This window comes from Ruditapes philippinarum, unplaced genomic scaffold, assembly GCF_026571515.1.
Source record: "Ruditapes philippinarum isolate M1 unplaced genomic scaffold, ASM2657151v2 ctg2352_1_1_1_1, whole genome shotgun sequence".
NCBI classification, from domain to species: Eukaryota; Metazoa; Mollusca; class Bivalvia; order Venerida; family Veneridae; genus Ruditapes; species Ruditapes philippinarum.
The window spans coordinates 105,947-131,497 of NW_026867291.1; the positions used below are offsets into that span (position 1 = coordinate 105,947).

Sequence of the window (25,551 nt, forward strand, 5' to 3'; positions counted from 1 at the left end):
CTACGGGTTCCCAGAGTAATTGCATAGTGACCAAGGTCGCAACTTTTTAAGTCGCAACATTCAGGAGTTGTGCAAGATTGCTGGCATTAAGAAGTCCAGAACTTCTCCATATCACGCCATGGGAAATGGAGGGGCTGAACGTTGGAAGCAAACACTCCTGAAATTGTAAACCATCAGAAGTATGACTGGAAGGCATACATAGGTCCATTGGTTCAAGCATACAATGCCACCAAAAATGATGCAACCGGATATGCCCCTCACTTTCTGATGTTTGGTTGGCACCCAAGGCTTCCTGTACATGCTTATCTAGGCACAGATCCTTCAGAAGAGCACACAGGGAATCAGTCCTCTTATGCATTAAATCTCCATCGGAGATTGCAGATAGCATACCGCATGGCTGCAGAACCTCCACCCTCCAAGGCGCAGAGTCCCACCACAGAGATACAATGAATGGGTTACTCCTATTTTAACAAATCCTAGCCAAGATCTGGAAGTATTTGTATGATTATCATAAATTATATTATTGTATATTGTAAAACTTTGAATTTACTCAATTAATTTTTTCACAGAAATTAAAGTAAGTAAACCTGATTAATCAATGTTTCTATTTTAGAAATAACTAGGTACTTTGTCTGAACAAATCATATGTTTTCATATGTGTTCATATTGTTTTTTTTTAAATATATATATGATATATAAATGTGTCAAGGGCAATAACTCTAAAAATACTAAAAATATCCTGACGAAAATACCCAGGTGCACAACTACACATGCTGATCAACATTCCTGTAAAATTATAAAGTTTCATGACTCTAGGTCAAATCCTTTTTGAGTTATATGCGACACAAGTTGAAAATTGCAAAATTTTACTAAGTCAAGGGCAATAACTCTAAAAATACGAAAAATATCCAGACGATAATACCCAGGTGCACAACTAAACATGCTGATCAACATCCCTGTAAAGTTTCATGACTCTCGGTCAAATACTTTTTGACGTACTGACGGACGGATAGACGGACAAGGGTAAATCTAAATGCCCGCCACTAAAGTGGGGGCACAAAAAGATGAAATAGAAGCAAGTCTTCAATCTTTTATCCCCCGTTACATTATCGTAATTAAGGGCTGGTGTTATTTGTGCATTAGTATGGGCTTTTTCTTATATATACATATATATTAACTTTAGGTAAACGGGCATTGTTAAAATGAAGAAAGCGAATTAGAGCCATTTAAACCTAATGTTTAATCGTTAACACATAACTTTTCCTTATCGAATACTAGTAATCATAAATTTTAATAGAAGACAATATATTTTCAAATGTCTTTATTGTGTAGCAGTAGTCAAACAAAAGTTTCACATTACACATAGATAAACTTTCAAGAGGTAAAAAAAATCAGTATGGTAAAACAAAGGGATCTTTATAAAATCAAAGACTTTTCTATTTTGATTGTTATTTTTCCTCTCTTTTTTCTGTTCAAAAACATCTCATTCATTTCAACAACACAATTGTAATAAAAATGATACCATAATATAATATGAAATATAGTGTTTTTGGTATCTTTAAAGTACTTTAAAACAATGCTGAAAATTGATTTAAGCCTAATCACAAAAAAAAAACATATAACTCAGTGATATCCCTTGGCACAGACTGTGAGAAAGCAAGGTCAGCTTTATAGAAAAAAAAGTGCTGAAATTGTGAAATTCTTTAAACCATTATGACTAAATGTGAAAAAAAATGCTTTGAAGAAATAAAACTGCATTTCAAGGTGCAAATTTCTCCTTACAGTTTTATTTATTAAAAACCCATTACTTGGCACAAAGCTTAAGATCATGGATAAAGATTTGTCACACGGGAAAAGATAAACATAATTTAATTTGGATATCAGATGAAAACAAAAACACCGCATACGGTGTTAACACACCGCATAACGCTCGTCTATTGAAAATTCTAAGTAAAAAAATGGGCATAACTAAAAAAATATTGCTTTCAGAATTCTGTCCCTTGTCTAATAACAGCAACTTGTCATGATAAGTAAGTACTCCAAGTTTAGTGTGGACTAAACTTCTGGTATCGTAAAGAAATGTTTAAATGAATAGTGGAATAATTGGATAGTGAATTAACAAGTAATTAAACAAGAGGGCCATGATGGCCCTAAAGTCGCTCACCTGTCTATAGGCCCCCGAAACGGGGCCAGTTTAAACCCCAGGGCTTTTATTTGAACAAACTTGGTAGACACCCATTAGAAGATGTTTCATGCTAAACATCTAAGGTCTAGCTGGTCAAGTTTTTTCTTAAAACATATAGTTAAAAACAATGACACACCTGGGGCAGGGCCAGTTTTGACCCAAGGGCTTTTATTTGAACAATCTGTGTAGACACTTACTAGAAAATGTTTTATGCTTAATATCTAAACTCTAGCTATTCGGGTTTTTTCAAAGAAGATTTTTAAGTTTTTGCTATACACATATAAGGAAAATCAATGTCCCCCGGGGAGGGGCCAATTTTGACCCCAGGGCTTTTATTTGAAAAAGCTTTGTAGACACTCACTAGAAGATGCTTCGTGCACTATCTAAACTCTAGCTATTTGAGTTTTTTCAAAGAAGATTTTTTAAGTTTTTGTTATACACATATGAGGAAAATGAATGACCCCCGGGGCAGGGCCAATTTTGACCCCAGGGCTTTTATTACAACAAACTTGGTAGACACTTACTAGAAGATGTTTCATGCTTAGTATCTAAACTCTAGCTATTTGGTTGTTTTTAAAGAAGATTTTTTAGGTTTTTGCTATACACATATAAGGAAAATCAATGACCCCGGGGCGAGGCCAATTTTGACCCCAGGGCTCTTATTTGAACAAACTTGGTAGACATCCATTAGAACATGTTTCATGCTAATATCTTAGCTCTAGCTCTTTGGGTTCTTTAAAAGAAGATTTTTTAACTTTTTACTATATGCATATAGGGAAAATCAATGACCCCCTGGGGCGGGGCCAATTTTGACCCCAGGGCTTTCATTTGAACAAACTTGGTAGACACTCACTAGAAGATGTTTCATGCCAAATATCTAAGCTCTAGCTCTTTGGGTTTTTTAGAAGAAGATATTTAAAGTTTTTTTTTCTTTTGGTTGCCATGGCAACCAGAGTTCTGCATGGAATTAAAATTTTTGAACAATTTTCAAAGGTGACCACCAAAGGAACATTCCTGTGAAGTTTGAATGAAATTGGCTTAGTGGTTTATGTGGAGATGTCATTTAAAGTAAAAGTTTACGGACGACGGACGGACGGACGACGGCCGGACGCCGGACGAAAAGCGATCACAAAAGCTCACCCTGTCACTTCATGACAGGTGAGCTAAAAATATATTCCACAAACTAAACTAAACAGTTGTTGACCAAACAAGTTCAAAAGTTTGTTACCGTGGTAACCTATCGGGAGATTTAAACATATTGTTCTATCAATTCATATAATTGTAAATATATATATATAAATATTCAATTTCATATACTAGCACATATAATCGTACCTGTCAAATTAAAAATCGAAGAAAAAAGTTAGTACAAGGCGTGATATCGGTTGTTTTGAATCAACATTTCGTAATTTAACCAATGAAAACACAAAATTGGACTGATCCAAGATACACAATTGTTACCCTCAGGAAGATAAAAAAAATGAACAAAACCGTTTATTGAACATGATTAAAATGGATTTATTCATGAAATTAAATTAAATGAAGGTTGAATATTTAATACTTACTTTAAAAAAAACCAATGCATTCAAAGAAATGGTTAATGCTCATTGTAAAATCCCTTCACCATTGATACAACAGTAATGTAAAAAATGTATTTTATCAAATAATAAAAATAATCTAAAGTTTACCGCAATATAACACAACTTACAACAGTTATGGTTAAGGAAGTGAATAAAGTCTAGTTCATTTAGCATAAAATGTTTTTTAAACATTCATTACATGATAATTGCCTGGAAGAAAACAAAATTGGTAATTTACCAAAACGATTTTTTTTATTAAAGATAATATGTTGTCTTAAATGTTGAAATAGAATATTCAATTTCAAAAACAAATGATGCTTTTCCAGTTGAAATCTGCTATGTATATTTTAGATTACTTATGTAAAAAGTACATTATCAAGCAGATAAAAATAAATAAATATATCATAAAAACAATGCACAACACAGAATATTTTCACAATTATTAGAAAAATAGACATATTAATGTAAAATAAAATATTTGTTCTGGTATAAATATACTGTACAAAACAGTTATATGCAAAATATCACAGTCTAAAAACTATCATTTTTGTTTCAAAATAAAAACAAATATACAAATTTAGACTAGGGTTTTGAAACAAATACAAAAATCGTCATATATATACGTATCTCTGATCGACACAGAAAAACAGTCATTCCAGAGTTACAATAATGTACCATCCATAGTATAGAACTGAAATAAGGCAGATGGTTGCTTATTAAATCTATTTAAGTCAAAATAAAAACACAAATCAATTCAGGTCAGAGGGGAAATTGGATAACATCAGGTAGGATAGAGAATATGTTTCTATTTTGAATCTAGAGAAAGAATATTTTACCAAAATTCCATGGAAACAGGTCAAAAAGAGCCGAAATGACCCAAAGTCTATGCAATGTTGGGTGCTAAAAATTCTGAAACTGGAATGATTGAATATGAAACGTTCAAAAGTAATAATAGAATAACTTTATGCAGGAGAAATAATAGAAAAAAGGACTAAGTAATGACAAACATATGTTTAATTTGACTAACAGATAATCCAAATGGAAAATAGAAGGACGCTTATGTAATAATTAAATGATACGAGTACACTGTTTATACAAATACTCGTATACACCACAAATTCTGACAGACTGGTATAAAATCAAAACACAGCAAATAACAATTATGAAAACTTTATATATCACACTGACAATTAATATGTTTATTTTAAATCAATCAAGCATCCATACACATGTAGTTGTAATCATGAACAATTTGATGATAGTAGAATACCAATGCCCTAGCAGGTATTACTTTATCATTTTATATAGCATTGATTTGACGGTTTGAGCAGCATTACAAAATATAGTTATATTTTAGAAATATATACCAAGGTCAAATGTAAAATTGTCATACCTCAAAATTAGAACAAAGAAATAATATAAAAATGAATTAGTTTAAATACTCAAAGAATAATTGTAAAGGGTTTAACATGATAATTGTACAGAATATAGAATTAGTGGTTACAGATTTTCTCTGCAAAAAATAACCAAAAACATGGGATGAGTCAAATAGTAAATGGGCCAACATAACAATGAGGGACCAAGATTAGGGTAAGATTTAATACTGCACGAGGTTAAGATCGACACATATATGATTGTCATAAATCAGTCCAAGCAATGAAATTTGATGAAAAAAGTATCTAAACCCTTTTTCAGGATTAAAATGTTTATCAAAATTGAATTCCAAAAGTATTATACATGATGCAGTATGAAGCGCGCATGTATGTCCATTTAGTTTGGCCAAGCCCTGAACTGATGCCAAACTCAATTTTGGTTATTTTGATAAAAAAAACATTACCTCAATCTGATATTATTCAAGGCTTGTCACATATATTTGCGGGGTAACAAACTGTATGATCGTTTAACATACACAAATGTCAGTAATAAATTACTGAGTAATTTCATTAAAAACAAGTCATCGCTTAGTCCAAAATGATAAATACTTTATATTCACATTCAAAACCCTTATGATTGTATATCTATCTTAAATGACAACTCTAATGAATGTGGTATATATGAAAAAAATAGTACTCTTGTATCTTTTTTTTAAATTAACCGAAATATCACTCCCTCCGCTACTTAACAAGAATTTCCTCCAGTACCCTATTTCTTCAACAAATATGTAGTATATGGTGTTTTCCTTTTTACAAAGACATTTTTACAACACCAACACATGTTGTTAACATTATGTAGAAAAAGTCCAATTTGTCCATTCGAACATTATTTTATAAAGTTCGAGATAAATGATGATAAAAATATTTTCAATTTTTTTATATTTACTCTATCACATATTTTGTGAGTATTTTCTGAAGTAAAAGTCCCTATAAAGTTTTATATCTACTAATAATTTGTCCTATCATTTTTCTTGTGGGTTCTTTCCCATTCTTGTTGCCGTTGTTTCTCCTTCTCTCTCACCTGATCAGCCTCCTACAATTACACATAAAACAAAATATGCAGACATAGTGAGCAAGTGATTTGTGGCAGTGATTTGCCCATTTTATCTTACGTACGTTAACAGTTATATCGACCAAATTATCAATTTTTTTTTTTTAAAGAAAATATATATGCCGGTATTACATTACTAAGGTTACTGTTTGACGTTTCTTTTTCACGACACACCGGTTACACGGCTTTTTCTTTTGTTTTCTTATTAGAGACAGATTTCATCTTCAAATGATATATAATTCATGTTTTTATCAATAACTCACAGGACAATAACTGCAGCAAACGAATTTTTTGGACAACCCTCGTGCATGTATATCTAAATGCACCTGATCTTTGCGTCATAGAAACAACAGTCCAATATTACTTTTAGCAAAAATGTTTTACAAGAAAAAAATCCTAATAAATTGCATTTTATAAAGCACCATGGAACATGATATCTAATCAATAAAGAGAAACGGTATTTCTTGAGGACTTGCAATTGTTGTTAAAACACAAAGATTTGTTCAAAAGGTTTTCCTAATGTAGGAACTGACAACAAGAATTAATTTCATTACAAAGGAGAACCTGATATTTAGTTATGGTAATACTTTTGCAGATTTCTTTAATATATAAAAGAAAACTATACCTGATCTTTCATCTTGGAAACGAGATAGTCTATTTGTTGTTGTAGATGTTCCATTCTTTGTTCGTTAGTATCTTCCTCATTCTCCAGACTGAGAGCACGATTCAACGGGAAAAAATCAAAATTGTTTGTCATCAGCTGAAATTAAATTTTTTTGAATTACTGGTAGTAATAAAGTCAAAAATTGGAAAACAAAGTACATCACGACAGGGCATGCAATGTTTACAAAAGGGTCATTGTTTCGAACAATATATATCCAGTCACACAAAGAGAGAGGGTCAGAGAAACATGCAAGTCATGAACTCTTGAAACATACTTTGAAAGACCATATATACCAACATTGCTTGAAACTACTGTTAGATCCTGAACAATATTAACTTGGACATCGCACAAAGCTTAAGAGAATATTTTGTTCGTTTTATATTTAACACAGACTTTAATACTTTCATGACATTTCATATTACATACCTGTTTGTAGACGTAAAGCTCTAATGCAGAGTAATCATTAGGTCTTGTCTCGTCAAGATGTATGAAGAAAAACAGATAAGCCCATTGGTAATGCTCACTTTTAACATGTTTCTGAAAACCCTGTAATCAAACAAATAAATAACATTGCATATCAAATACATTCATCTGTCCCTAATTGATAATATAATTCTATATAACTGGAATACAGGAACAAATTGTGAAAGTGTACACAGCTGTAGGACTTAGTCTACAAGAACAAAAACATATTAAGGCAATTAGGATGAAGTTTCAATAAGTTGAAGTATTTATACAGATATTCTATTTTATATATTTTACCTACAATGTATAAGCAATTATATGATCTTCTTTGCATCTCTTCATGTGGCAACGATTTTAATTTTTGGCTGATATTTCTTTCTATGTACTTTATTTTAAAACCAATATTTAATGTTATTTAATGTTTTATTCCTCCAAAATACATTTTTGAACCTTCTGCAATGATTTGATGTCCGGCATCAATAGTTTATTTTTAACATATGTTTGGTTAAGTTCAAGCCATATAATCTAATGGTATATGACAACATTTTAAATCATGGAGACTCTCTTTATATTATCTATTGTACAGAAGAACTGACAGCCATCTATACAAGTTACATGGAAAGCTTTCACCAATTTAAGATTCCACATACATTATGGGATTGGACATGTTATCAACAAGAGGAAAGTGAGTGTGGCAAAGCAACTTATAATAACCCCTCGGCTTAGACATTACTTACCTTAACATATATACAAGTAATGGACCACATGCAGTATTTTCTTCTCATTTAATAACATACAGAAATATAAAAACAAAATTTAACAATAGAGGGTGGCATTCAATGAAGGCATCCCCAAATAAACACCAGCGACACAGGACCACCGGCAAGGAGCCTTTCACGGGACAAAAGGGCGAACAGAAGGGCATTATTATAAACAATTCAATAAAGGAAATCCTAGAAAACGAAAATAATGACAAATTTTAACATCATATGAACTATTTTATCTCAAAATGTAAATTGTCCTCACCCCGCCTTGTCTCTCAAAGTCATAACTTTCTCTGCTGCATATGAAACAGTTATTCTGCATGTCTTTGTCAATCTCCCACTGAAAAAGTACAATAGTACAATACATTACCAAAAAATATTTGTAACATACATACATCAAATTTATTCTCAAAAAATATGTCTCAATTCTCTTTTTTTTTTGTATTACGATATGCAACACAACACCAATTCAACACTATTTGTATAACAGACTCGGCCATATTTGGAACAATTTACTTTTTTTGAAATGGATTAAATTATCAAAAATTAAAATTAAAAGGTAAAGCAGTAAACAGATTAAAAGTTAGGTAAAACTGCATAAGCATGTTGTAAGCATGTTGTAAGCATGCAGCTCTTGCTTTAAAAACCAAGTAAAGTTTTAATAATGGAAACCAATCCATTTATCTCTAATGTCAAATCTCTTAATGAAGAGCAGTATTACAAGATTTTTAAGTTACACAGACACAGCACATCCATGGCCATTTTCAATGATCGAGGAAGATATATCAGGGTCCTTGTTCTATTATTTCAGGCATTAAAGGTAGAATCATTGATCTTCCCTGAATGGAAACTAATTCACATTGGTGAGGGTTGAGTGATTTCAAGTCAGCGGCTTTAACCAATTAGCAACTGAGGAAAAACAATGACCATTAATCAAACGGATAACTGTTGAATCATTTGAAAATGAATCAATTGAGGCAAATCCAATTGGATTTTTTTCCAATAACTTTTATTGGAAAAAATTCCAGTTGGAAATTTTTCCAGCAAAAATAATTGGAAATAAATCCAATTGGATTTTCATTTTTTTCAAAACACCTTATTGGTAATTCAGCGTGTATAATTGTGTTAATTTCTATCGAAAACTATCATTTGCCTTTAATTATTATCGTTTTTATACTTTTTAAATTTTTTCTGTAAAAATCCAGTCGGAATTTTTTCCAGCTTTAAAAATGGGATTTTTTTTTATCTTAGCAAATAAGTTCTTCAAAACTAGTCAGAAAGTCATTACAGGATGTATTAATGGTGATTTTTATAGTTTAAGAGTTGCTGGAAAAATTGAAATTCCCGGTGGAATAAATAAAAATGTTGGAAAAAATTCCAATTGGAATATAAGTTAATTCCGCCCGGACAGCATAATTCCGGGCGGAATACATAAAATTCCGCCCGTACAAATTTTTTAAAATACAATTTTTGACAAGAAAATTTTTTGAAATAGCTTTAAATGAAGTCAATTATTTATAATTAGCCTTAAATCTATCGGATGAAATGATTTTTAAGTGTTTAGGGCAAGTATAAATGGTAGTGAAGTTTGCCACTTTCCCGGTGGTGCAAAGATTTTCCGGTGGCTGTTAAAATCAATATCATCAATAATTATCTTGCAATCAATAAATTGGAGAAATATTTGAAGGCGATTAATTGCTCTGAAGTAAAATAATATCATGTATACCACGATAAATATAAGGAAAACAAAATGATTACCTTGGAATCTCTGAGTTGAGAGAAGGTATCGACAATGATACCGAAGATTATGTTGAGACCGATGGTCGTGATGAGAATGAAGAATGAAACATCAAAGAACGTTATACCAATTGCTTGTGGAAAATCACTTGTCATCTGGCCTTCAAATTGCTAAAATATGACAAAATTTATGTTAATAGGACAAATATAGGCAATTTCATGCAGGTCAAACGTTTATAAACTTTAAATTAAGTCTAAAAGTTGTATCAGCACATTGAAATTTAAGGCATTTAACATATTTTATAAATTTCTTGAAAAGTACTTATAAAGTACTTAGAATTACTTAAATTATTAAATCATTAAATACTATAAAAGTTTTAATTAAGGTATAAAAAAAGCATTCTTTCAATTTGTATTACCGGTATAAGATTAAAGGTAGTAATGCAAGAATTATCTATAATATTACAATTAGATACTTAACTTATATACATAATTATATTTCATAAATCATTAAAAGAATAAAATCATTTCCAGAAAAATAAATAAAAGTGTAAATAGGTTTATGTACAGACACAAAGAGTCTGCAATTATCATCGAATTTTGTTGTTTTTTAATACTTCTGAAGAGATAACCCTTTTTCCAGAGTTTCATTTTTTTTTAAAAATTCAAAGAAACAGTACAAAAAGGCAAATAAATATAAATATGATACCTAACCAAACCATAAGTTTTCTTACATTATTTCATGAACTGATGTAAAAAATATAGATTTAAATATACATACATAAAAATGGATGACACCAATTAGCTTTGAAACTTAATAAAATTAAAATACAAATTACTGATTGATACTTTCAAAATTTCATACATGTATATCATTTTATTTTGTTATTTCTATATAACGACAAGCATGTTATAATCATTTGATTAAATCTAACAAAGCCTTAGACATTTTAACATTGACATATCAGGCGCCCTATAAGCTTCTATTTTACCTTTCATTTTTTTTATAAACCTGTATCTTATAACCTACTGAAACTTGAAATAAAGCTAGTTCTTCTGTAATACCAATCATAATATGTTGATATTATTTTTGAAATGGGTTTCCTATATTTTGGCAGTAAAACAAAAAGCAAAAACCAGCACCAAGGGTGTAAAAGGTCATAAAGCAGAAGACACAGTGTGACGAATACATGAAAGTAGTTCATCTTTGATGTTGTGGCCGTGACTATAAAAAGCACTTAATTTCAGCATACATTCTATAATTATATTTCTTACGCAGCTTGTATTGGAATTAGAAATTTAAGTGCAAAAAGTTGAATCTGCTAAGTTTATTAATGAGCATATTGCTCTGTACTGAAATAAACCTTAAATTTAGTTAGATATCATAACATTAAGCAAGATAAAGGTAATATATTGTTATGCTAAACATTTAAGGCTTAAAGGACTCCATAAATTATTTTCTGTCTATTTCTAATGGTTTTTTTAACAATGGTTTTTTAACAAAGATATACAGTCAGATTTTCAATTTTTAGGTATTTTAAACACTAGCAAACCAGTAAGAGCCCCATTTAATCTTCCAATGTTTTCAGTGTATAAATGTTTCCAAAAGTTAGAATCTTATAAAATTAGAATTTTATAAATATGAAATCTTTATAAATCGATTATGATTTTAAAAACTTTGATTCCTATTCACCGTGTAGGGACCTTCCACTAGTCCATGATGCAAAATAGATACGAAACATTCGTAAATTGTCGTACAATGACGTCCATCATCTCTTGACCACATCCAATCTCTATAGAACGCAAACAATACCAGAGAGTATATGTAAAATATTGCCAAACCAAGGAGTGCAACCAACATCAACGATTTTCCTGAAAAGTTACACATTGAATTGTAACACAAATCTTCACGCAAGCCAAATCCTTTCTTATAAAAAATATTCCACAAAATGGATTTTCTTTTCGTCGTCACCAAACTGCAAATAAGACATTTTGCTCATCAAATCACTTCAAGTTTGTCACAAAAGCACACACTGCAAAAATAAAAAAGCCACACTAGGCAGTTTATTTGGAAATTTTTTCAATGATGTTCAATGTTCTAGCCACTAGAATTGCCAATCAGATCAACGTTCAGCTGAGCACTCTCAGTAACAAGTCTGTTTTCCGTCTAGCTACAAAAGTGTAACCTTAATCTTGTAGAAAAAATGCAAGTTTAATTTTTCGTTTTTTTCCCGTTTTTTTCTGTTCTGTTCCTTAAACTTCCAGCTGTATAATAATAGTTTCAAGTAGAGTAAAGAATTTATGAGGAATGAACAGGAAACTTGAATTGACCCCAAATATAGATCAAATGACCATTCTACTAATTATGACAGTGTTAATTTGTTAACACAGTATTTTACTAGCAATTGACATTGTTAATTGAGTAAGTTGACTTTACCATGTATAAATCTAAAGCTAAAGTAACCTATTTTACTAATTATGAATATTATTCTGTTTTATATTCAGAAACATGTATTTCACTAAATAGCAGCAGCTGTACCTGAAAGCTTTCTATCTTACACCTCAGTTTTGTTTTTCATTGTACTTCAAATCGATTAAAAAAAACAATGTTTTATGCGTCACTCAAATTAAATTTCCTTTCCAATAATATCACTACACTTACTGCATTGAGCTACAATAAAACAATACAGCAATCTTGCACAAAAGTTACGTAACAGTCTTAACCCTTTACATGCAAGAAGTAATACTCAATTACCAGTTTATCACTAGTTCAGTTTAGTTGTATATTTGTTTGTTTTGTGTTTTCAACTTTTATGCCAATATTAAAACATTTATGTTGGTCATCTCTCTATGGTGGATCCTCCTAACTGACTTTCCAGGAATTAGCAAACCAGTAGTTACCAATTTTAAAGTAAATAAACGACTATTTATCCCACATGACTTCTGAATCAGTGATTAGAGACAAAAGAATAAAAACCATTGTCCGAGAGTTAAGTCAGCCCGCATATATTATACAAACCGTAACATGCAGTCGGACAAGACACTGCAGTATTGACTGCTAAGTTTTTCTAGTGTTCTGATAGATGAACAAAGGGAAGTAACTAATTCGAAACAGGACAAGTGCATTAATTAAAGTAGCATGGAAAGGGTTGAACATATGACGTAGACAGAACTGTACATGTCAAGAAACAATATTTTTGGGACATCACAGACATATATAAGCATTTCAGGCAATCAGATGGAAGAACTTTAATTTGTTTCACGGCATTTACCGCATACGGACTATCCACGAGTCCATGATGAAGAATTGAGACAAAACATTCATAAACAGTCCTGCAATGTCTTCCGTTATCACTGGACCACAACACCTCAGAATAAAATGCAAAGAGTAGCAAGGAGTAAATGTAGAAAATAGCTAGACCTAGCAGTCCAACTAGCATCAATGACCGACCTGAAATAATTGCATAATATCTATAAATAGAATCTTTGCAAGGCAACAATAGATTACGCAGTACATTAGGTGAAGAATGTGTACCTTTGGGGAGGAGTGTAGTGAATTTACATACAGTAATACTTACATGTGTATATCTATTCTATCAATAATTACGGTTAACTGGATATGCATATTGTAGCTTTTGTATATATAATACACCGAGACAAATTTCTAATTGGTCACAAATATTTTTTCATAGAAGTAGTTCCAGGAAATAAATAAGAATAAAATAGATCACCCCAGTCAATTCATTTTGCAGGTTATGTGAAAATTTCATAACTATGTATTTGGTAAACACAAATGTCCCCGGCCCAGATTCTTGTCAGTAATTGTTTTTCAAAATAGGTTTACCCATTCACTGAGTTAGGGACAGAGAAATTGCAAAAACATTGTAAATACAGTTATATAACTTGAGAGAGCCATGACATTTTATCGGGCGCATTTTTTAACACAAGCACCATTTCTTTTTGCTGGCACATGATTGAAATATGTTTGCATTTTATTTTCTTGGTTATGCACGGATGATTTTAATACATGTATGAAAATTTGTTTCTGAAATAGTGAGTATGTGCACTCCAAACAGTAATAATGCATTATAAAGGGTGACCAGTTAGAACTTTGGCTAAGGGTATCATTATATAAAGCTGCTGTGTGTACTGCATAAAACAATTCATTCACTTGCAAAGTGCATGTTAATACCAAAGCTTTCAGTTGTCTCTATAAGTTTTAATGATATTTTGCTACTTTCAAAACAAGGAATAGCATTTCAGCTCAATCAGCTGAAAATTAATTCATTTAAGTCAGGAATTTGAATTTACGAGTGAAGTGGATAAATGCATCTTTAAATAAAAGACATTATTTCCTTAAGTTTTGATTAGCAAAATATCATAGAGAATGTGAAACCTTTGACTAATACTAATACAATTCTATTTTCCCTCTCACTCATGTATATGCTATACCGTATATGGTCCTTCAACAAATCCATGATGTAACACGGATACGAAGCATTCATATACTGTCCGACAATGTCGACCATTTGACGCATTCCAAAATGTTTCCGAATAGAATGCAAACAGTATAAGGGAATAGATGTAAAATATTGCTAAACCAAGTAGAGCTACCAACATCAGGGATTTACCTGTATCATGAAACATTTGAAAAATTATTACATATGTAAATCATAATTATTCACAGCTGTAAAAATCACATGGTCTTAAATGGTTTGTTACATTGAAGAAAAAAGATGAACGCATGCTGGCTTCATTGAAAATAAAAAGACATTTTCAGCAAGATCATTTGTACATATTCTATGTAAAATTTGGAAACTTAATAGTTTTATGATTATCAAACACATTTAGATCATGTGATTTTCAACTTCGGTAATGCAAAGGACTAGATCACTAATTCTTCAGAGTTAAGATGTCAATACAATCCTTAGAAAATGTTCCAATATTCTGTCTCCTATAAATTCTGAAATAATCTATGGTTAAAATTAATCCATACAAAAACAAACAAAAGTATTGGACAAAAATATAATACAAAATATAATTATGACATTATGGATATGAAAATTGAAAATGCATGATGATAGAATTTTGTCATGCCATACATTTAAGCTGAATTGACATGATCATAGAATGTAATATTTCTAGGACATCTTTCAGTTCGGGCAAAATAATGCCACTTATAACATATTTATTACAAAAACAAACATCTATAAGAGAGTTTAACCTTTTTGTTAAACTTTACAGTCAAATAACTAAAATAACAAGGCTAAAATTTGAAAATGTAATGCCAAACGCATTGTAAAGCACTGATAAATGACAGAAAATAGAGGGCAAAGATCGCTCCCCTGACCATTGACATCATCCAAGCAATGTCTTAGACAAGCATCCTGACCAAGTTTGATGACAATTGAGTAAAAAATGTGACCTTTAGAGTGTTAACAAGATTTATCCATATTTGGGCTGTGTGACCTGGTTTTTGACCCCAGGTGACCCATATTCAAACTTGACCTAGAAATCATCAAAACAAACTTGTAGACCAATTTCCATGATATTTGGATAACATCGTAGCCACTAGAGTTCACAATATTTTTCTTTTTTTAGCTCCTGTGACCTAGTTTTACATCAGAGATGACCCATGTTCGAACTCCTTCAAGCAATTAATGAGGTAAGCATCCTGACGAAGTTTTATGACAATTGAGTCAAAAATGTTACCATTAGAGTATTAACAACGTTTTTCCATATTTGGGCAGTGTGACCTAAATTTTGAATCCAGGTGACCCTTATTCGAACTTGACCAACAAATCATCGAAACAAATTTTCAGACCAATTTCCAGGATAGTTGGATAAAAACAGTAGCCACTAGAGTGTTAACAAGATTGTTCTCTTTTTAGCTCCTTTGACCTAGTTTTAGACCGGAGATGCCCCATATTCAAACTTGACCTTCAAATCATCAAAACAACCTTCCTGACAATTTCCAGGATATTTGGATTAAAAATGCAGCCACTACTGTGTTAACAAGATTTTTCTATTTTTAGCTCCTGTGACCTTGTTTTTTGACTGGAGACAACCCATATTCAAACTTGACCTAGATATTATCAAAACAACCTTCCTTACAAATTTCCAGAATATTTGGGTCAAAACTGCAGCCACTAGAGCATTAACAAGATTTTTCTATTTTTAGCGCTCCTGTGGCCTAGTTTTTGGCCGGAGATGATCCATATTCAAACTTCACTTAGAAATCATCTAAACAACCTTCCTGAACAATTTCCAAGATACTTGAATAAAAATGCAGCCACTAGAGTGTTAACAAGATTTTTCTATTTTTAGCTCCTGTGGCCTAGTTTTTGGCCGGAGATGATCCATATTCAAACTTCACTTAGAAATCATCTAAACAACCTTCCTGAACAATTTCCAAGATACTTGAATAAAAATGCAGCCACTAGAGTGTTAACAAGATTTTTCTATTTTTAGCTCCTGTGGCCTAGTTTTTGGCCGGAGATGATCCATATTCAAACTTCACTTAGAAATCATCTAAACAACCTTCCTGAACAATTTCCAAGATACTTGAATAAAAATGCAGCCACTAGAGTGTTAACAAGATTTTTCTATTTTTTAGCTCCTGTGACCTATTTTTTGACCGGAGATGACCCACATTCGAACTTGGTCTGTATTCTATTGAGACAAACATTTTGACAAAGTTTGATTATTATTCATTCAAAACTGTGACTGCTAGAGTGTTAACAACCCAATTATTGACGAGGCATGACGCACAACACATTACGCAGCCAATGGATGCCGGACATAGCCCCATCACTATTGATTGATGTAAAGAAGGAACAAACAGTAAATATTTTAGCACATGAAGCAAAACACAGATATACATGTAATATGATATTTCTTTAATGTCTCTATATAAAACTTTGTGTACCTGGGCAGAGGTCACATGTCAACTGTTACATGCAACCATTTCAAAGATGTTGCAGTGGCATATTGAAAATATAAGAAGTAATTCATATTGCATTCTTTGTATTCGTTGTATGAACCCATTCAAAATAGATTAAGGGCTCTCAAAATACAAACAGACCTAGGCAATCAGTATAGCAAGGTCAGCCTTATCAGACAATAAACTGTTGTCAGTGTGAGACTGAACTCTTCAGAAAAGGACTGTTGAAAACAATGCAAGTGTAACTATATGTAAGTCATTATCTTTCTTTATCTACTTAACATTTGAGCTGCGTCACGACAAAACCAACATAATGCGTTTGCAACCAGCATGGATCCAGACCAGCCTGCGCATCCGCACAGTCTGATCGGGATCCATGCTGTTCGCTATCAGTTTCTCTACTTTTAAAAGGGTTGGTTAGCAAACAGCATGGATCCTGATCAGACTGCGCGGATGCGCAGGCTGGTCTGGATCCATGCTGGTCGCAAACGCACTATGTTGGTTTTGTTGTGACATGGCTCATTTTATCATCGTTTCATATCAGATATGATTAGCATGATTTTGACATATAGCAATATTATGTTAAGATCTTACCATTTGTGGTTACAGCTTGGATGACTCGTTTCAACAGCTGATTCATCTCAGTTATATGCAGTAAGTGAAAGGCAAAGAAATAACCATCTGTAAATGTCCCAGCTATTGAACAGCCCAAAAATAGCTGAAAAATATCATTATTAAAATGATGTTGAAATATCTGATTGGTATTTGGTAATAAATCTTTGGTAATCACAACAAGGGCAACAATGTCACAATATACGCCCGTAACAGCTTTTGACAGAGATGTTGGCATTATAGATATGCATTTAGGAGATATGCTCTGGAATATCTGGTTATATTATCATCTTTAGTTATTTTTTATCTGATATTTGACCCTATGTGTGACCTTAACCCTAGCCACAGGGACCTAAATTTTGCACTGGACATTCCACCTCACAATAGTTAACATTTGTGCCAAGTTATATTGCAATCCCTTTATACATGTAGAAGTTTTGCTCCGGACAAGCATTTTTCAATGACCTCTAAGTGTGACCTTGACCTTGGATGCAGGGACTTAAATTTTGCACACTACACTCTCTGCCTTACAATATTTAACATTTGTGCCAATTTATATTGAAATCCCTCTATGCATGTAGAAGTTTTGCTCTGGACAAGTATTTTTCAATGACCTCTAAGTGTGACCTTGACCTCTGACATAGGGGCCTGTTTCATGCGCCCAACACTGCTTCTTATAGTGATGAACATTTCTATGAAGTTTCATTAAAATTCCTCAATTGGTGTAGGTGATAATTATGCTCTGGACAAAAATTGGACGCGGTCCGCCCTCCCTCCCACTCGCCCGCCAGAGGGAAAACTATAATACAGCGTATAAAAAGGAACATATAAGAGAATAACTAAAATCATTACGACAAAGAGATTTTTTAAATATTTTGACCTATGAATACTAAATTCAAACTACAATCATGTGCTTAACTTTATGAAAAAGTAAATTTTAATTCATGAAATTTTCCATCTAGAAAAGAAAATTCATTCTATTTTAGTGAAGTATTTAAAACATTTATGAATGATTAATGGAAACGGATACAACAAAAACTGTTTTTCATTTACTTAACCACAAGAGCACATTAAAAATATATTCATCAGTTAAATACAGCAAAGAAATAAACACCAAAATACAAGTTCAATATACTATGGAGCTTATTAATATCAAGGGACATAACTTACAACATAGTAGATTGTTTTGAAACCATATGCCTTGACTTCTAGATGGGACTCCCCTTTCTTCTCACTCCACCCTCTGTCATCATCATCATCCTCATCATCACCTCTCCTAAAACGAATCAATCAATCAGTTAACATCATCATATCCAATCAATCAGTTAACATCATCATCAAACTTTATCCTCCTCCTCGACATCATCATGACCATCCTCATTATTGTTAAAAATCATCATCATCATCTTATCTTAATGACCACCATCTCAATCATTCATCATTATTACTATCAAAAACATCACAACCATCATCATCATCATCATAACTTTATCGTCAAGATCTTCAACATGTCCATCATTATCATCAAAAACATCGTCACCAGTATTTCGGAATTTATCCACATGTAAATATTTTATAGAGCATAGTCACAGAAAACCAACAATGGGTTATGAAAATCTTAGCACTAGTACAATTTTCATATGAAGTTCTACAGATATTTGACAAGGGCTGGTACTTAAGAAAAGGACAATTTCTGGCATGGACTGGCACTTAGATAGAATAAGAAACTATTTGTAACTTGCTAAATTATTATAGTAAATTAAACAGTAATGAATCTATAATTATATAATACATATTATGACCGACGCTGAAAAAAGCAATATACTCACTTGCAAACACTGACAATATCAGAGAATGAGGGAAAGGTCGGTCTGTTGGATATAACATAACTAAAGAATATCCCCAGAGACAGGAAGTTGTGTATTGCTCCAAGGACGTAGATTGCTGTACCAGCATTGTTGTATCTGTAGGAAGGCTTATATCTGAAAGAATTATTGATAAGTCAATAAAAGCATAATATTCTCTCAGGTATTGATTTTTGTTCTTGAGTTTGAAAATTTAAATATTTCAGCTTGATTGTAGTGAAGGTTATGTATATTTAAAAAAAAAAAAACATTTGAGCCGTGTCATGACAAAACCAACATAGTGTGTTTGCGACCAGCATGGATCCAGACCAGCCTGCACATCCGTGCAGTCTGATCAGGATCCATGCTGTTCGCTGACAAACTCTATAACAAGTAGAGAAACCGATAGCGAACAGCATGGATCCTGATCAGACTGCGCAGGTGCGCAGGCTGGTCTGGATCCATGCTGGTCGCAAATCCATTATGTTGGTTTTGTCAAGACATGGCTCATTTGTGTATTTAAAATTCACTGTAAAGTTTTATGAATTATGTATTATGTCTCAATACAATGCAGTGTTACCTTAATGACAGAAATTTCTGTATATGCTTTATATATTATAAACCAAGGCTTTGGTGACAAACAGACACATCTTTATCTTTATGTTTATATGAGTTAAAATTACTGTTTTGTACCAATTACACCCTCAATAAACAATATATAGAAAAATTGTGAACTGGTGGTGTTAACTCAATTGTTCTGCTTGAAAATTACTAGCTGGTATCTTATTTGTTGTATAATATTATCAATAAAAGTATGTCTTTTTACTTAATTATGTTCATTCAAACAAAAACCACACCCATCACCCAACAGCATTACAATGCAAAACAATACATTTAAGTCTGAATTTGCTTTGTTACTAGACAGCTTTCTATAATTAAAGCCCTAAGATAAGCTTTAATGACAATATAAATTAAATTCTTATATACTTTACAGAGTCATTTCTATGTATGCACGAATATAGTTAAGAATAAAGTACTCCTCTAAAAACAGCAAACATTAATCATTTGGAAAAAAACAAACAAACAAACAAGAGGGCCATCATGGCCCTGAAATCACTCACATGAATATAGAAACTCTCCATGACAAGGAACAAGTAATATTGTAAATTATAAACAAAAGCAGATATAAAATCTAAATCTTAAGTAATAAACTGATATCACAAAGTTCATATTTGTATTTTAAATAGTGCATGTGTAAAAACATTACTGGTTGCAATTGCTAAGAGAAACAACAGTTCCAAAAGATGTGTACATATAAAGAAAATCAATGACCCCACGGGGCGGAGCTTATTTAGACCTCAGGGCTTTTATCCGAACAAACTTGGTAGACACTCACTAGAAGATATTTTATGCCAATATCTAAGCTCTAGCTCTTTGGGTTTTTTAAAAGAAAATCTATTGAGTTTATTCTTTTGGTTGCCATGGCTACCAGAGTTCTGCATGGAATTAAATTCTTTGAACAAGGTGATCACCAAAGGAGTATTCCTGTGAAGTTTGCATGAAATTGGCTTAGTTGTTTATGAAAGAAAATGTTTACGGATGGACGCCAGACAAATTATAATCACAAAAGCTCACCTTGTCACTTTGTGACAGGTGAGCTAAAAACAACAACAATTTAAACATTGCAGCTAAAATCATGACAAAAACAGAACTTGATGAAGATGGTTTATAAAATTACAAATAGACAATAAGAATTATCTAATTTTTTTATGTCTATTTTTTTTTCTATCGAACTTTGGCAATTAAGACAATTTCAAGATTTTTCTTAAATAGCCTTTTTTTAGAAATGTTGCTAAAAAATGTGAGCACTTTTTTGGCGCCGCCCCCCATCCAAAAGATACATCAGGGGGTTGCCAGGGATGTGCCCCCTTCTGTTTGGGGGGTTTGAAGGGGGGAGGAGTCCCCCTCATTGCCAAGAAAATTTTGGACTTGTGAGAGGCTAAAAATGACCCCAGGTCGATCATAAGGTAACGTGTAAATAACGCTGAAAAGCCTTTGACTCTATCTCAATCCCTTAAGAAGTTGAAGCACTTTGAAATAAATTTTGATGGGAAAAATCGAGGCAAAATAGTGATTTTTGGCAATTTTGAGATGTCCCCTCGTTGCCATGGTCACAGAAAATTTAAGACTGAGCATGTCGTTACAAAGGCAATGGTCCAGTCAACATTTGTGCCAAGTTTGATTAGTATTGAAGCATTTTTCATAGTTTCATAGCAGTTTGAACTTGTAACAGGAGGCTTTTCAGTGAAAACGGCCATTTTTCACAATATGCTCATGAGGGAAAGGGTTAAAATGTTTTCTTTCCAAAGAGTGCATGTCAGACAGAAAAAAACTATTTACAACAAGACCACCACAAATACACCCCAAAAAAATGGAGTTAACAAAATAATCTTAGACACCACAAATACACCCAAATAAAATTGAGTTATCAAAATAATCTTACACACCACAAATATACCCAAATAAAATTGAGTAATCAAAATAATCTTTAATTAAGGAAGACACCCATTCACGAATCTTGTCCGAAAAAATATTTTATCTTATTGTTCTATTGATAGAAATAACCTTAGAATGGGACAATTTGATCCTAGGTTAATGATCAATGACACTTTTTTAGAAAGCTCCTGCCAAACATATCAGCTCTGAGCATTGCTTAGTGGACTGTTACAAAAGTTTTATAAATCTTGGCCCAAGAGAAAAATTAGACCCACCCAAGGGGTCATAATTATATATTATGAAGATTAACATGATACTCTGGGCATTTAAGTATCCCTACTACCAATATATGTCTAATAACTAATTATAAGTGACCCCTTGAGCTGGACAAAATGTTGACCAAAGGGTCATAGTATATATCAGTTACATGAAGGTCTACAATATGATAAACAAGATCAAAACAGAAAGGCGGCATTCAATGAACAAGTCACTGCTCTGGGAAAAGTTTTACACAATTAGACTTAAACGTGTTTTGCCTATATAAGTTTATTATAAAAGTGAAGACAGGAGTGGGCCAATTTTGATCTGAGGAAACCCAAATTTGCATTTTCCTCATCGTTTCGTTAAAAGTTAAGTTTTTTCCAAAACCTTTCAATTTTCTTTCAATCATTTCAAAAGATACTGTGACAATATGTCCCTCCTGAGAACGGACACAATTGCAAACACATAGAATGAAGGGTGACATGGTGCATAATATAACGTTATATTCCAAAAGCTTTGGCCAGGTGCATAAAAAGCTTATCCAATGAATGTGCTGAATGCATAATTTGAAAGAAGCTTGCGAAAAGCTAGAAAGATTTTTAAAGAAAATAAATAAATGAATAATGCAGAGCAATATTTCAGTGTCAGATAACAGAAAGATACATCAAAGTTGGTTGGCATTAGTCGTAGCCTAAATATAAACTACAAGCAGAAAGCAAACAGAAAGCTTTTCTACAGCATGTGCATTTTGTTTTAAAATCTGCACACCAAAACTTGTTACAGTCAAACCTTGGAGTTGAGGTTGTCCCCTCTTCCCAAGTTACCATGATTATAATGGATATGGCCAACGTTATTAACATCATACTGTAGTTTAGTGGTAACCTAAAATTTCACATGTAAAACATCATATTTAAATGTAAACAATAAATTTGAATGATACTAAAATGAAACTTGTGACTCTCTTTCAATACAGTATTGTATAATTTTGATTAACATGTTTGTATGAAGTTCTTCATCAAAACAATATTTATATTGATCCAAAACCAATATTTTCAGACGAAAAATCAGGTAAATTACACTTAAATTTCATTCTCCTCCTCCAAACACGATGTCTCGAACATGCTGAATGGAGTTTGTACAGCTTTAAATTTTGAATGTGTCAATAAGGATTCATGTCATTGTGTTGATATTAACATTTACCAGCCAAAAGACTTGCTTAACTATACTGGTTGGTCATGCCAGATAGCAGCATATCCCTACACAAATTGTACCCCCTCACAAGCGAAACAAAATTGCCAATACTGCTGAGAAAGAGTCAAAAGTTTGAGACAATGGGAATACGATGTTAGACTTACAAAGGGTCGCTAGATGGACCTTCCTCCACAGTTACAAGCATAACCACAGTTATTGTAAGAGTAATAAACATAACAAAGTAATTCAAAGGTAACCTGAAAAAGCAAGCACATTTAAAATGACATAATAATACAATTTCAAGGTAATCAATAAAATCAACATTTAAACTGATATTGCAATTTGCTGGTATCCAAATCCTGCAAAATAAGGTACATTTAGAGTGAAAATGGGTAATCAGAAATCAAAGTTTGTCTGTGATACATAAGACAATTGAAGATACCTACATGTACCCGCAAAAGTATTACATTAGAGGCAAAGTATTTGGCATTAAACATATCAGTCTTTAACCAATTAGTGTAAACATATTTATTTTAGCTTGGTGGTCATGTAGCTTGAAGCTTATATGAGTCACCATCTAGTTCATTTCCTTGAACAAAGCCATTAGCGTTGTAATATGAGCCGGGTCACAACAAAACCAACATAGTGCGTTTGCGACCAGCATGGATCCAGACCAGCCTGCGCAACCGCCCAGTCTGATCAGAAATCCATGCTGTTCGCTTACAAACCCTATTACAAGTAGAGAATCTGATTGCGAACAGCATGCATCCTGATCAGACTGCACGGATGTGCAGGCTGTTCTGGATCCATGATGGTTGCAAACCCACTATGTTGGTTTTGTCCTGGCGCGGCTCAATATGAGGAGCATAGTAGCAACCATGTTGGGCTTAAAACCCCACAATCAATAGGCTGAGAAGCAGGCAGCTGAAACACTAGACTTGTACATATCTCTCTAATGGTATAATACCAATAAACGAAAATATATACAATAGCATGGAGCTTAGCAAGCCAACCTACAGCCAACCTACAGATTTAACCTTTTTTCAGATGTGTCCAATAATTAATGGAAAATTACATTTGTTGAGAATTACGTAAAAAATAAAAAATACGTAATTCTCAACAAATGTAATTTTCCAATATTATTGGACACATCTAAAAAAAAGGTTAAATCTAACTGTTCATATTTACCCATAATTTTTCAGTTCTGCTTTTTCTTTTACAAAGAAATATTTCTTGCTAAAGTTACAGTCTAGTTGTTCAATCACAACACAAGACTCAAAATGAAAAGTAGCAAATAATTTTTTTGAGATTTACTGCCAAAGAGATTATTCCTGTCATGTCAGAAGAAACATAGATCTATATCATACCATGCATTGACTAGTAAGCGTCCGACTGGATTTGCATACACTCTTCTCTGGTACTTGATGTCTTTGATAATATCACTGGACCAGTCCATGAAGTCTCTAATCTTGTTGCTAGGAGATGTTCTGTCAACCTCATATTTAAATTTATCCTTGATCTCTTCTCGTAAAACTTTCTGTTGAAAAAGAAATGTATGACATTCTTAATCAGAATATAATATATAATAAATTTTGTGTACTTCAGCTCAGACTTTGGGATAATTTACAGATTATATTTTTCTTCCTCTATACTATTTAGATATATAGCATTTTCCTGACAAAACATTTTATCATTAAAGCACTTTCTCTCATCTAAACACTTACCTGTCAAAATGCTTTTCTAACTAACTTTGCACAATATCCTATTTTTATAATAAAGAATTGTCCAATCTTTGAGGGACTAAGTGTCAAACTTATTAGATTAATGTCAACATTTTAAGATAGAGCAGCCACCATGGCTGAAGCAGCAAAGTCAGTTGTCGCAATCATTTGCACAGATTTCGTAAAACTAAACACTGATTGTTTAAAAATTCTAAATATTCCAGCGATTAAAAAATGTTGGAACACAGATTATGTTTTACCTTATCTTTGACCCGGAAGTAGATTTTTTGTAGAGCATCATCTTTTATAATCTCAATGGAAAGTGTGCTTTCTGTGAAACACTCAAATGCTGTCTTGTGTTCTTCTGTCTTCAGAATACCTGAAATGTTCAAAATTATAACCCCTCTCTTCTGTTTTACAAATTGATTTTCCATTGTTCAATTTTAAGATTAATGTACCATACACCTAGATTATCAAAACTAAGTGAAAGATAAATGATTCTGATTTATAACTCTTCTTTAAATTTTTTTCAATGATTTCAAGTGCCATTAATTCATTCCCTTTTTCTGCATTTAAGAAATTATTTTAAGCACATTATTTATAG

General features: G+C 32.4%; 1 protein-coding gene across 4 annotated transcripts; it reads right to left on the reverse strand.

Annotated features, from left to right (window-relative positions):
- Positions 1-4,455: 4,455 nt before the first annotated feature.
- LOC132735539 (inositol 1,4,5-trisphosphate receptor type 2-like) lies at positions 4,456-25,326 on the reverse strand (the record flags this gene model as incomplete). Of its 4 annotated transcripts, none has more annotated exon segments than XM_060722492.1 (12): positions 4,456-6,231; positions 6,875-7,009; positions 7,340-7,459; positions 8,405-8,482; positions 9,901-10,050; positions 11,573-11,751; positions 17,417-17,540; positions 18,605-18,710; positions 19,264-19,416; positions 22,825-22,917; positions 24,594-24,763; positions 25,208-25,326. In XM_060722492.1, coding segments are annotated over 12 exon segments (1,514 nt in total), but the record flags the coding sequence as incomplete, so codon positions are not given.
- Between the last annotated feature and the right edge of the window lie 225 nt (positions 25,327-25,551).